Source organism: Xiphophorus maculatus, chromosome 20 (genome assembly GCF_002775205.1).
Source record: "Xiphophorus maculatus strain JP 163 A chromosome 20, X_maculatus-5.0-male, whole genome shotgun sequence".
In the NCBI taxonomy this organism is placed as follows: Eukaryota; Metazoa; Chordata; class Actinopteri; order Cyprinodontiformes; family Poeciliidae; genus Xiphophorus; species Xiphophorus maculatus.
Genome location: NC_036462.1, coordinates 9,968,677 through 9,983,268, shown reverse-complemented (window position 1 = coordinate 9,983,268; position 14,592 = coordinate 9,968,677). Strand labels below are relative to the sequence as shown.

Genomic DNA, 14,592 nt, shown 5'->3' with positions numbered 1-14,592 from the left:
ATTGTCCATTAACCAGAAAGGTTTACAAGGCTTTTTCCAACCAATCAACTGTCCATTCTTCCATCATGAGAAGAATCTTTAACAAGTGGAATATGTTCAAGGCAATACAGAGGTATTCAAGGCAATTCTTCCAAAGGTTTGATGCACCACTTTATGTGATCTTGCTACTCAGAGAAATTGCAAAAAATTATTCCCTAACCTAAGTCTCAGATAGCATTTAAATACTGAATATCATTGTAGAAACATTACCCCCACCCCCTCTCCTTAAATGGGGAATAAGATTGGTCTACAGAAGAAAGGAGTCAAAGTGTTTCATTGGAGTGTATTGGACACAATTCCTAAACACAGGTAATGGGGACTAATACCAACTTACAGAAGGCCATTAATTTAGATTGTTGCTTGTAAATGGCTGTCCTTAAGTGCATTACAATGTAATTCCTACTGTTTTTTCCTAACAAAGTTCTAGTTATATAATTAATGACATAGTGAAATACACCATATGTTGTTTGATTATCTGAGGTTGCAATTGCTTAATTTTAGCACCAGCCATGGCTTTTTTTTTAATACATCCTGATTCCCAAACCTTTGTTTTCTAACATGGTGTAATTACTCATTATCATGGCTGTAAGCTGCAGCAAATGAGGAGAAGCAGTTGACAAATCTGGACTTTCACAAAAAGGACAGCTGCTTACCAAGTCTGCTCCAGGATCCACATAATCAGGAAAGAGCTGAGCTTGAAATGTCTCCTTTTGTTCATCACCTCTTCTTCCCTACCCCTGTCCTCTAGAGACTCATGCTTAAGCAGCTGAATGGCCCGCAATGAAAGCACAGTTCTGGTTCAGGGTGTCTCCCAGAGAGCTTCGCAGGTCAGCTCTAGTTACCTCTTTGCTAACCTTGTCTTACTCCCTAATGTGGACCCAAGGGTACCAGCTGCACAGGAGCCGCTGTGCATGTAAAAAACCTGAACAAGAATTATGTTTGCTCCTCCAAGAAGATAGGACAGATTTAAACAGTCACGTTCTTGGTTGTGTTGTTTTTCTACATGGATTGTCATTGTTTTGTGAAATTTGCTGCACTTTTAAATTGTTTTTCGATAACTTTAGTGGACATCACTGCCCTGTTTCATTTTCTGCAACTGATCCTGCAGTCAAGCATCTTGTTACAAGTCTTGAATTCTAAATCTGTTATTTAAAAATAACCTATACTGTTTCTGGGAGAACAAGACTGTTTCCTATGGTTTCTAAATTGGCACCAGCAGAACCCTAAGGAAGTTTGATAGCACTAACAAATTTGTTTTAGCCTTCATCTTTGTATTATTTCACTACATTGTCTACCCACTACTGGGTTAAATGAAAATTATGTACAAGATGACCAAATTAGACTATACTATACAGAAATACATTAAGTCCCTGTAGCTAAAGCAGCTGGTTTATAAACCAGTTCGTCCTTTCAGACCAAATCTGGGAAATCTTTTTATTTTAATGGAGAAAAGGCCAACATGTTAATCGGCGACAAAAGGGTCAGCAAATACCCTTGGTCATTCATCCGGTCATCGAAAATAATTTATAGCTTCCTGGTAATTTAATCAACATTTCAATATATTTCACTTCGGACCGAATTTGATTTTTGAATATTTGGCTTTAAAGACGAGTCAAAGAGACACAGCACATCTGTCACTGTATTCAATGGTATTTGCTATGTGAAAATATGGGATAAGTCTAAGTGTTGCACTAAGATACACAATCATAAAATAATTACTGCATCAAGGGTACATACTTCCTTAAAGAATATTAAGACAACACTTATATGAAGTGTTGTCTTGTTTACTGTTTTACCAAACCGGGAAGTGACAATTTTAAATTACATATCTTTCTAAATGAGGGCTGAATTGTTACATAATGTTCAAAGTGAAAATATTATCATATTGTAATTAATCATGGTTTTTGCTCTTAATTTGAAAGAACCATGTTTCCGCAGTTTAAAAATATTTATGTCTTAGTACCTATGTTGTTTTTGAAGTGTTTGTATTGTGATAACCCTACTTCTTATGTTATAATAACTAAAGCAAATTTGCATTCAGCTAAAATCCACATTGGTGGGCCAAAGCTTTACAAAAAAAACAAGTAAAAGAAAATTGTCTACAAAATTCAGTTTATTTGTCTGCAAGACCATTTTTAATATTTTTAAATGTCTTAAACTCTTTCGTATCCCCTATTGTGGGCCAGTATTATCCTTTGGAGACTACAAAATCTGAATCCATTCAGCTTTCTTTTCACAATCAAAGTGACTGGATTTATACCCTGCTGCATATTTCTTAGAGAACAGAGGTGAACGCTGAAAGTTAAGTGGCAGAGAGATATTAAAATGATGTCTCAGTGGGCTATTCTGTTGCTGAGCTGTCTGTGGCATCGGCTCATTATTTTTGTTTCTTTTTGCAAAATCTATGAACCGCTCTCTCTACCAAGGTCCACATCTTATAAAACTGTCTTAGTTTTGAATAGTTTTGTTTTTTAAACCATTTTAGTTCTAACAGAAGCCTTAAAGTGTAAGTGAAGTAGCAAAAAAAAAAACAAAACTATAAATCCAATTTACATTTAATCAGAGCAGGAATTGAGAATAACAATCGGATTTTGAAACAGCTTAATTGGAGAGAAAATTAAGAAAATCTTAACCAATCAAGTAAAATTTTATCTACAATTTAGTCAGACAGTAGGGGTTGATTGAATCTGCTGATAGCCCTGACGCTTTTGCTTTTTACAGCCCGATCTTTGTTTTAAAGGCCACTGCAGAGGTCTCTTTCACTCAGATTCTACCATGCCTTAACGTAAAAGGACATGGATGGTGCTTACGGGCTCTGATCAGTACTTACTGGCATCCCCTTGTTCTTTTCTTCACTATATTATTTTCTGCTCCTCTTGGTTTAACCTATCACTCAGCTGCCCTGTCCGCTCCCTCGCCCTCACAGTGGAGATGTGGATTCAGCTCATGGCAAAGGACAAAGACACCTTGTCGCCTGGTGTAATGAAGGACTAATGAGCTGTTCAGACCAGCTGTAGTGTTTGCAACTCTGGCTCTGCTGTTATTTCCCGCCGCTGGAGGTGGACTGTAGGAGGGATGTTGCCGTTAGTGTGACACTGCCGAGCTGAGTGGAAAAGGGCACATTACTACTGTCAAGCTTCACTGACTACCTCATCTTGCTGGATTCAGTAGAATAATACCAGATTGTTGGTTGGGGGCAACATTGTGACTTGTACTTATCCCTGTATATGACACAGCTCAGCAGGCATTCAGCACATTTGGTCCACAGTGACTATACATCATAACATTTTTAGGGAATTCAGCTCTTTAATGTAAAGCTAGATTAAATGCATATATTACTTTACTATAAATATTAAAGACATGCTTTAAAAAAGCCTCTTATGTGATTTACTTTTCTGGACTCCTTTGGTCTCCTGTGATATACTGTTCTTCACTTAACAGAATGCCCTCCAGGTGGTTTCAGACATATGGTTGGCAAGATGGCAATCTGCAACCACAGTATGTCAGAAATTGATGAGCTGAAAGTCGCTGTTAGCTCCACCATGCTTGATAATGATTAATGTGATAATTATGCTATGCAACATATAGAAAGATGAAACTCTGAACACTGTTTTTGTGCAAGCTTGTCCTGTTTGATTAAAAGTGGCTTACTGAGGGTAAAATTTACCTTATAGTTATAAATATTTAACTTTTTGATCACTGCAAAAACACTGAGATGTATTATATATAGTTTCCCAGCTATATAAGGCACCCACTGCTGGAGCATCAATTAAAAGAGAAAAAACATCAAAGGCTTCTTTTCCCTAATTTCAAACAAAGGAAGGCCTACTGGCAAAAGCTCACAAACAGGTGGTAATCCCTGTCTGCCAGTGCACTTGGGTTGGGGTGGGGGGTAAATTCTCATCCTCTCTCAGTCACCCCCACCCCAAAGCTGAGTAATTGCCCAGTTTTATGCAACTTGTGTATTGACGGTGATATGAGTTCCAAGATTATGCCCAAACCACCCCTTGTCATGCCAAAGACCGCAGGGGCTGCATGTGTTGCCACGATAAGGCTCATTGCATTTATTTCAAACAACTCATTAAGACTGTGTGCCTGAAACTCTTGCTACATTGTGCTCTTTAAAAGATAGAAGCTGCACAAATGATGCAAAAAAAAAAAAAAAAAAAAACATTCTCTGTGGATCTGGGACTCTGCGAATTACAAAATTAGGAGGGACATTTAGATCTAATTTGCAAAAGCAAGTTTATGGCAATAAATGGATGTGATTTGGGGATCTCTGCTGACCTCATCAGTCAACATCAACAACCGTTAAACAAATGATGCTTTAAACTGTTAAAAATGGAGGGTTTTAGTTTATTTAGAATAATGGTTGAAATATTAAAACTCATTAGCTAAGTCTGCAGAAATCAATATTTCCTATTGAGGGAATGTACAGAGTAGGTTTTAAAAATATTCCTCACCCCTGAACATTTTTCTATTCTCATTTTTCGTCAAACTTCAGTGTATTTCCCTAGGATTTAATATGCTAACCGTCAAGAAACAACAAAGCAGGAATCTGAGGGGCTATACATTTCTCTTTTTAATTAAATATCTGCAGAAGTCTGACTTATGTATATGTATTTAGCCTATTTTATTGTGATAACCCTTTGTGAAAAAAAATGTCTTCAATAGTCCACTTATTAGAAAATATAGCCATTTATATAGAATTTAACCTCAACATAAATTCAGCTAATTTTTACAATCCAATGTAAATTTGTTTAATTCTGCGATATCTTACCTACAGTCATCTCGGTGGTGGCTACTGCAGTTGAATTTTCCCGTTGGTCACAAGCTTTACGTCACACAGTATCGCATTTGGGCATAAAAACATCTCACTCAGACACGCCTGTGGTTGCAAATCAGGAGTTGGAACTGCATTGATCACTACTGTTTCAGCTTTGCACGTGATATATTCTCTATGTGAACATAGAGAATATATGGATCTTCTCTGCTCAGACTACTGGTGGTATGCTAGAGAACGGATGGCTGTGTATGACTGACTGCTGTGCTGAGGAAGTGCGAGGGACTCACTGCAGCACACTCGCTCAGGACACAGCAGGGCGACTGGTGCCTGCACACATTGTTGCCATAAAAGCCTCCAATAACAAAAACAGTTGCGAGATTTGTCAGTAGTTACCTTCTTGGAAAAAAAGAGGAGTTCAAAGAGTTGCTAAATATAGTGAAGAAGTGTCAAGTTGGCAACAGATTCTTTCATCCTGACCACAGCCTTGTTTAACCCCCTCCACTCATCCCCACACTTGGCTGTGCCCCTCAGTGTCTCTTGGCTCCGCCCACTTTGTTGGAATTTTTCAAAATTTGTCAGGGGTAAGTTTGTGCTTTCACAGGGGTATTATTTACACTTTAATTGTTAATCCATATATTTTTTTCTTACAGAAATTTGAAGTCCATCCAGACCCCATGATCAGCGTTACACATATGGCCTGTGCTGGTGGAGGAGTGTGGATGGCCTTCTCAGAGGGTTCCTCCATTCGTCTCTTTCATACAGAAACACTGGAGCTTCTGCAGGAAATCAACATTTCAACACGTTCAATGCTGCAGAACACTGGTAAACAGACAACACACATCAGTGCCTTTGTATGCATTCAGGCATCCTTATGCTTCAGATATAGAAACAAATGTAGTTCATTGTTGCATAAAATCTTACACAATGGTTTCTGCTATGAACAGTTTTATTACTGATATGCTATACTTTGTTCTAAAAATATTTTACTTAGTACCAATATTAGTAATTTTGTTGGGTTTTTTCCCTCTTTTGCAGGGTTATTTTTTTTGTATATGGATGCAAAAATGTGTCAACAGAACAAAGAGATTATTACTCTGATAATTTCCAGTATTGTTCTATACCTACTTTAATTTAAGCAGTAAATGTAAAAGTTCAGATGAAACTAAGAGCCAGAAACAGCCTTGCTCCATCAGCTTCAAATACCAGAATTAAAACTATTGTAAAATTAAAACAGAAGAGAACAAAGCAAGTCAGTTGGTCAGATATAAACTGTATGGCTTTCAAAGAACCAGCTTTTTATCTGCTTATCTGACCCCATCGCCCACCTCCACTTGTTTTCTGGAGAGAAACAGGTTGGGTATTGTGGGCAAAATCTTGCAACAACTTTACATAGCAACAGAGTAACACAGTATACAGTACAATCCAATAAGAAACAAAAAGGACAAGACATTTGATCCATGTGAATTTCAAACACATCAAGAAACATTGATCAACCAATCTGGAGCAGACTTGAGGTACAATATACAGTCAATATAAAACAATTTCAATAATTTCTTCAACACTTTTTGTTGAATGTTTCAGTGATGCAAAATATCAGCAAGTTTTAGATACAACTTTCTCATAACTGAGGCTGTTTTCCTAATGACATTTTTTTTTTAAAAACGTGATGTTCTACTGACTAACAGACAAGTTCATGTTCACATTTTCTACCAGCAGCAATTGATGCTGAAAGTTAATTTAAAAAAATGATGGGTTATGTCAGCATTTAAAAGCTTTCTGAATTATTTATTTTATCATTCAAACAATGGATGATATGTATCAACACTAAGCCAGAAAATATTTTCATAAGCATAAAATCTTTGCCAAGTCATATTATCCTCATATTTTGGAGATCGTGAGACGCCACCTTTGGAGTTAAAAGTTTGTTTTGACTAGACCTTGACAGGACCTGGAGAAAAGTTTACATTTAACTGAGACAGACCATGCTACAAGAGTTACTTCAAGTTTTTTTTTTATATATTATATTACAAGGGAAATAAATATTTCTTGACTTTTGTTTCTTTTGATATTGCATCTAATTTTCCCGTGTGTACTAGTACCAGTAACCCCACAGTTTTATAGTTTTCATTTAACTTTATTTCTGTCCCAGTTTCTTTATCTGATCTGCCATCAAATCCTCTCACCTTCATTTTACATGTCACTGCTGTTTCAGTCAGTCCATTTAGAATTCCTCAGATGGCGCACTTGCAGTGTTCATTCTTTACGGGTGGATGAAATATTTATCAGCAAGTGCGGACGCCTGTTTTACTTGCTTTTTGAGGGAGGAACTATGATAAACATATCACCACCTGTTCTTTAATCTCAAGTCCTGAAGTTTTGGTACAATCCCTTCGGTATTTGGGTTCTTTACTCATTAAACAAATACTACATCTCACATGAGAAAACCATTTACCTTTTTAAAGACAAAATATAACAACATCTTGCCTTTCATATTGGATTTCATCCGATACTCCAACACACTGAGGATTTTTGCCTGAAAAAACAAAGCACAACAACAGGGATGTATTTCAAAGAAAACCATCTTCTTATTTGGTTCAAAGTTTTGTGTTTCTTTTAAGTGCTGGAGTAGAGATTTAAAGGAGAACAGACTTCCACGATCATGGTATCCAGAAAAAACGACTGGCCCAAAGGTCATTTTCCGCTCCTCTCCCTTAAAATATGCAGTATGTGTAAGAAAATGTGGTTGCCTTAAGGTTTGGCCCTGGGGAAAGTTGCAGGGTGCAAAAAAATAACAAAAAAGTGTTGCTAGGCTCATGTCTACAGGGTCCACAAAGAGAGGAAGATCTTTGACTTAAGTTGTGATTTGTTGAGCTCACAGGAGAAAAGAAGCTCCCTCGACACGCTGCAACCACAGAAACGGAACATGAAATTTTGATAGTTTTCCCTCATCACTGGGTCTCAGCTCCCCTAGGTTTCTCCTTGACTTATGCTAGGACATGCAGTAATGATATACCCCCTAATCCTTTCTACTCTAATGTGATTTCTACTCAATAGGGAATTCCAGCTGCAGTAAACAAGAAAGAACTTTCAGAGGCTAAGGAAACTGCTGATCTCTTATGTACTAATGCTTTTAATAGTTTAATTGTTAGGGTGGAAAAAAAATATTCCAAAATATTTTGAGTGACATACTATAAAATACATGTATCTTTTCAAGCATCTCTTCAGGAAAAATGCCAACTCCCTCATGATATTGCAGTGTGTACATTGTTGTAAGCACTGGAGAATGGCGATTGCTGGAGGGGTTGCTGTAGCTCTTTAATCTCAACTGCTTTTACATTATCCCTTTTTATCAGTCTTGCAAAGACAAAGCATAGTCCCCACATTCCCTGACTTAACTTCAGACTTCATGGTAACCTTTAGAGTGGGTGTTCATGAGGATCGTGTGCTCACTTAAGCTCCAGTAGACTACACAGCAATGCTAGCAGGTGGGAGACGAATTAAAATAAAGGACTTTTTTTACCCTGTGCTCTGTCCCTCCAACAAAACTCAACCTAAATACTATTAAATATTTAATGGTATGGTTCTGTTTTATCTTACACATGCAGAATCTGTTTCCTACGTTGGATGAGTCATCTTTGTGCATTATAACAAATTAATTAATGACACCACTGAGCCTTTTGCACAAAGCATCAAATTTGAAGCACGGCACAGAACAAGCGTGTAAATACAGCTACACAGGCAAATGAGTGTTCTCTTAGTTGTGTCAAAATAAGTGTTGGTGTAATTCAATTAAGGTTGCCATGGATGTTATGATAAGTGGCCTTATGATAAGTAGGCCACAGTGGAAGACAAAAACATTAGGAATCATAGAATGAATTCAAAAATGAAACCCACATTTAATAATTTAGCCTTGCGTTAGATGGAAACAAAGAATGTTCTTGAATGAAAAGAACGCACTTCTCCTCCGCTGGCACTAATGTAGAACTGTAAAACTAAATGAAGCAAAGATAGATCCTGCTCCTTTTAACATGCTATATAACGAAATCAAGAAAGTTAACTTTGAAAAACATATCTCTGAGTTACAACATTTGTCATGTTAACAGAGAACATCAGTATCAGCTTCTGAGTCCAGCTCAGGATATGAGAACATTTTAGAACGTATAATGTTTATACATTTCTTAAACCACAGGAAAGAACCAGTTTGGTTCCATTTCTAAAGTACTTTTTTGCCACATAGACAACTTCCTAATGAGAATGCAATCTCACTTATTAGTTTTATTCAATAAATTGTTTCACATCTGAATAGTGCATGGAACTATAGGATTTCTATTTCTGGATGATTCAGAAAATCTGTTTTAATGTTTTTTCATATCAGTTGTATTGCACCTGATATTGTCATCGCGATTTTTACCAATATTATTGCTACTGCAAGATTTATTAATACATCCATATTGTACTGTTACTCTTGTTCCATCATTTTTTATTCATAAGGACATACAGTATCTTTATTATTTATTATTGGTTTTTTTGTACCCTTATTCTGACTTGTACAATAATATTCCTCCAATCCTTTGTAATGTCTTCATGCTCTAACTTTGGCAAAAGGTTGTAAATGTCAGGAAATGTTTAGTAAGATAGCTGAACTTTATTTTAGACTGACCAGATCCATTAAAACTGACACTAGATGTGTTCTGACTAAGGCTAAATGCTGAAACGTTACCAAAAGGAAGTTCAATCTTTAAATGTGTGCACACTTACACAACTTGTTGCAAGATTTTTAGTGTTAATTTATTCTAAGAGACTTGTTTGTTTTTAGTTAAATTGAATGTGAATTACACATTAGAGATGGAAAAAAGATTTATTATTGTGTAACTTTTTAGATCACAAATGTCTAGCCTTTTTAAAGGGTTGTGTAGACTTTTGAGCTCCACTGTATATAAGGCTTTAAATTGAAATCTAGCCTAATTCAAAGCTTTGCCCTCAGGGATGCTACCACTTTCTCTGATTGTTTTTAACCAATTTAAAATTGTATCATGTCCTCATTATCTTTACAAAAATGATTTGTATTTATTTTCAGCAGACAGGCATTTATACAACATGATCAGACAAAACAGTGTACAATGGGTTTTGTAATATCACTGGTGCAAGAAGTGGAAGAACAGAGGGACCAGCTGGCTCCTGTGAGCAACACTACCAGTCATGTCATGTCCTGTTTGACACATGTTTCCAGACACAAACACCTGTAGAGCAGTGTGTGAAACCACAAAACTCCCATTCAGATCTGCACAAATCTCAAACAAAAAATGTCTGCAATGTCTGTGGTCTCTCCAAGAATGTTGGATTTAATCTGGATTGGCAACAAGAAAATGATTCAAAGTTTTTGGGAACTGCTTCATAGATTAGATTTACTACAGCACTTGGCAATAAAAAGTATTTTTTTCTCATACTTTTACTAGAACATACTGCAATTTTGGCTGTGTTATTTTCTTACAATAGCTGACAAGGAAAAATCCATTTTCTGTCTATGTTTTCTACATTACAGGTCAAAAGAACATGCGGGTGACAAGTCTTCTAATTTGCCAAGGGTTGTTATGGGTGGGAACAGCCCAAGGTTTAATCATCACTCTTCCAGTTCCTAAACTGGAGGGCATCCCCAAAATAACAGGTATGGCTGAACATCATCTTCTGAGGTCAATAGAGACTGGAAGAAACTGTTTTTGATGGAAAATTACTTTGCACTGTCCATTATAGAGGTCACACTTCACTTTTTTGTCATGCGACTGTGGGAACCAGTGCAAATATTGTAGGCAGCTAGCCCACAAATAATTCTGCATACATATATACTGTAGATATATACCATATATATGTATGCAGAATATTTAAAAACTGCTTTGCAGTGTTTTGTTTGTCAGACCAAGTGAATAAGGTGGTTACTTCCCCACTTGCAGAGCCTTCACTTCCCAGCCACTTTATTGCAAGTGAGTTTATTGAATAATATGTAAATGCCCCACAAGCTATGGGTAGAGTTATTGCTTCAACAGTCACAAAATTATGAAAAATAATTTTAGTAAACTGTTAAAGGCATGATGGAAAGTGAGGTTCAAGCCATTTTTCATTCCACATTATGCAGCTTGCATAACATTCTTATTGAGCATGTGATTGACGCCCACCTTGTCCCAGTGTTTTTCTTATGGATGCAACCTAAATGTGCATTCATTTTCACAGGAAAGGGAATGATCTCTCTAAATGCTCATTGTGGACCTGTGGACTTTCTTGTGGCAACCACCAGCATTTTGTCTCCTGATCTGCTCAAGAGAGATTCTGTTGGGGACGGACCAGACTCTGCCTGTGGAGGTGAAGACCGAAGTGACTCCTCCTCACAGGAATCCTTGCAACCGTCCAGTTGCTACAAAGCAGAAGAGAAAGGAAAAGGACGGGGCGTTCTGCTACAGTACAGGCTGCGCTCCACATCAGGACTACCGGGACGGCCGCTGACAGCTCACGGGGACGAGGCCTCCGACTCGTCCCTGGAGTCTTTGGAGCACAGTGTGGAGGATGGATCTATCTACGAACTCAGCGATGACCCAGAAATGTGGGTTCGAGGACGTCCATGCGAGAAGGACGCAGTGCGTAGGGACAGGGTGATATCTGCTGCAGTCATATCAGGAGGAAAAGGTTTTCGTAGACTGAAGGAAGGAGTAGGGATAGGTTCTAGGACAAGTGGAGACTCTTTAGAAAATACTCTTATGGTATGGCAACTCCCATTGACTGTGTAATATGGAGAAAAACACAACAGGATTTGTCTGTGTCAACATCTGCTCAACTTTGCCTCGAATCACCTGCTATACAAATTTAGCAGATTTGAATGTATGAGGAAACGCTGCCTCTGTCACAGAGCTTGACATTCTGTCATCACCCTGTGGAAAAAGGAAGCCAAGACATGCTGTTTGTGACAGGCACTATCAATCTAAAAAGATGCTTTAAATGTTCAGGACTGTGTATAGTCATCTTACCAGCGGTGGCAGAGGTCACCACAGATTAGTTCCATGCTGTCATACTGATCTGGTTTCTCCTCCTGCCTTAGTTAAGACTGATATGCCTCACTTTAACCTCATCAAACCCCCATGTGCTCTGCCACATTTATTTTCTGCAGAGGACTTCAAATAAGAGTGTCCATGGACAGCATGCCTTTGAGGAGAAGCCTTTGTTGAATCCACCATGCTCTGCACAGTTAGAAACGGATGTGTTATATATGTGATCCTGTGGGAGAGATCCCATCGGTCTTAGAGCTGGAAGCTGAAGGCAAACATTGCATCACAAAGCACATTAGCATCACTTTATTAGTCTTGCCTGCAGTTTTTTTCATCCCATACAATGTGAACAAATAACACCTCCAAATATGTATGAAAATATAATCTGTGCATTTCTTTAAAAAAAATGAAATCTCTATTGTTGCAGTATTTAGAAATAATAAGTGTTTTGCTCTGAACAGCTGGTCAATCTTTTCGTTTGGGTCTGACATGTCAGTACAAACTTCACAACAATTGATTTTGGAGCTAAGTTACTCTGTAATAGAGTTCTCTGATAAACTTTTCTGTTCTAGAATTTAGAGATTCATTACCAAATTTTGCAAATTATAATCTTTTAGTATTAGCAGCTTTTTTTTCTGCTTCTTTGTTCACTGTCCAGAAAATCTGTACAAATGTGCACACAAAATAGTTAATTCCCCAAAACAAAGGTTACATATAAAACACAAGTTACATATCAATACAAGATTTGAATGAAACATTGTGGACAGCTGAAAAACAGAGAGAACGCAATGACTGTCTTTATTATCATAAGGAGGATTTGGTGTGAATTTATATGGTGAAATTTTACATCTAACAAGTAGGCATCATGTCTATTGCTTTTGTTATGAAGCATAGTATAAAAAGAGTTCCAAAAGCAAATTTAATACAACCACTAATCATCTTTTTTTTTTTTATTTAAATAAATGTTCATGCTAACATAAAACAACCTCCCTATCTTGTAGTTTGTCGGCCTTCATGTTTTAAGATCACCTAAAATATTATGTAATCTATTGTTAACATGCTAAGAATTTTAAAAACCTTTTTTTTTTAGAAAACAGTGATTAATAATTTTAAAAGGAATGTAAATATTAAAGGTACTGTTGGTTCTCTATTGAACTTATACAAGGACCTTGTATTCTCCCAACAACTGCAAGAATGTTGAATCAAAAGTGGTATGCGAAGAACTGAGTGGTACAGTGTAAGTTTTAAAAGGTTTTCCTTCAAAATGTCTTACTTGTAAATTGTGTTAGCATTGTCAGACTAGTAGCATGATATTAACCCTTGATTAAGAATGAAGCAGAAGGTACATAGTTTCAAATGTGTTTTTAAAGTTTTCTGGCACTTAGATATTAAACTATAAACAAAACTTTGCATATTTTAATTAAACTAAGAAATGGTGATGATTGCAATTTTCTTTGCCAACTTAATTCAGCATAGGACTTTTTCTAGTCAGGAGAGGCTTATTTACTTCCACACCTAAGGTAAATTTGATTTGTAAATACATTTAATAAGTCCCTCATAGCTGGAAATAAATTCCAACAAAATACTGTATACTAACAGCAAGAAATGTATACAAGAAAAAAAAGATTTAAAGATTAAATGCATGCCATTATGGACACTGAGATTTTTTTACATTTTCCCCCAACTGCATAAGTTTTGTATACATTAAACACCCAGTTAAGCAGAATCCTTTAAAAGGAAAGATAATTCTAACTTCCCTGCAATGCTGTTATGAATACATCAGACGTGTATTGCCAGATTATGTAGGATTCAGCCTACTGACACCATAGGGACTGCTTATATCAAGCTTTATTTTTTTTTTCGTTTGGGAAGAAGAGCAGAAGATATTAGGAGCAATCCTAATACAACTTTATGAGTATGTGATATGCACTGTTAACATTTGGTTATCAAGGTACTTGATTATATTCCCACATTTTAAAGATGGATGTATGTTCTTGGTGGAGTCATGTGATGACCTTGATATTTTGAGTGCTAAAGTATTTTTACCCCTGCACTGGATTTTCCATGATATTGATTTTGATGGAAACTGACTCATTTATATCATTTGCATTTACTTACAGTTGATATTTATGTACTGAATACTGAAATAAGAACAAACATACTGTACTATTAGATGGACAGGCTATTGTACTAAATAAACTTATATTTGATTTTGTAAAGCACAGAATTGATTTCATGTTGTACCGGCAAACGTTATGCTCTTGTATTAATTAGTTGTTGGCATCATTTACTTTAGTACTTCAAGCTGATATCTATCCTTTGACAAACATTTTTGTTGAAGATGGCTGGTAAAATAGTAAAACCAGCAAGCATTCATCACAGTTCAGAGTTTGAGTTTGCCATACATGCTGCAATCACTCACCCATGTAGATGCACATTTTTCTTGTGCAGTGAAGCATCAACACAAATATTAAATGGTGAATTCAACCTGGGAGTTAAACAGCTGTCATATCCCTATTGCCTGTTTTACATGTTTTCTAAGCATACAGTAGTAACATTCGTCATTTGTTTGCTGATCACTATTAATGTTATGTCAATTACTACATCCATAAAAGAATTGTAGGAATTGCAAAAGGAAAGCTAGAGGCAAAGTAGAGAAAAAAATATTTACTTTAACCCCAGGTGCAGAAAAGGAATCCCTAATATTGTAATATCATAGAAACTTAATTCTGTCAG

General features: G+C 36.6%; 1 protein-coding gene across 5 annotated transcripts in view; it reads left to right on the top strand.

Annotated features, from left to right (window-relative positions):
- Positions 1 to 14,078, top strand: part of arhgef10l (Rho guanine nucleotide exchange factor 10 like) — a 127,281-nt gene extending 113,203 nt beyond the window's left edge. For all 5 annotated transcript variants that reach the window (XM_023325040.1, XM_023325041.1, XM_023325044.1 and 2 more), the window contains 3 exons: positions 5,476 to 5,647; positions 10,368 to 10,490; positions 11,051 to 14,078. In XM_023325040.1, the coding sequence (XP_023180808.1) occupies positions 5,476 to 5,647; positions 10,368 to 10,490; positions 11,051 to 11,601 (846 nt within the window). In that variant the 3' untranslated portion in view covers positions 11,602 to 14,078. The remainder of the gene's footprint in view (positions 1 to 5,475; positions 5,648 to 10,367; positions 10,491 to 11,050) is intronic.
- Positions 14,079 to 14,592: the final 514 nt, after the last annotated feature.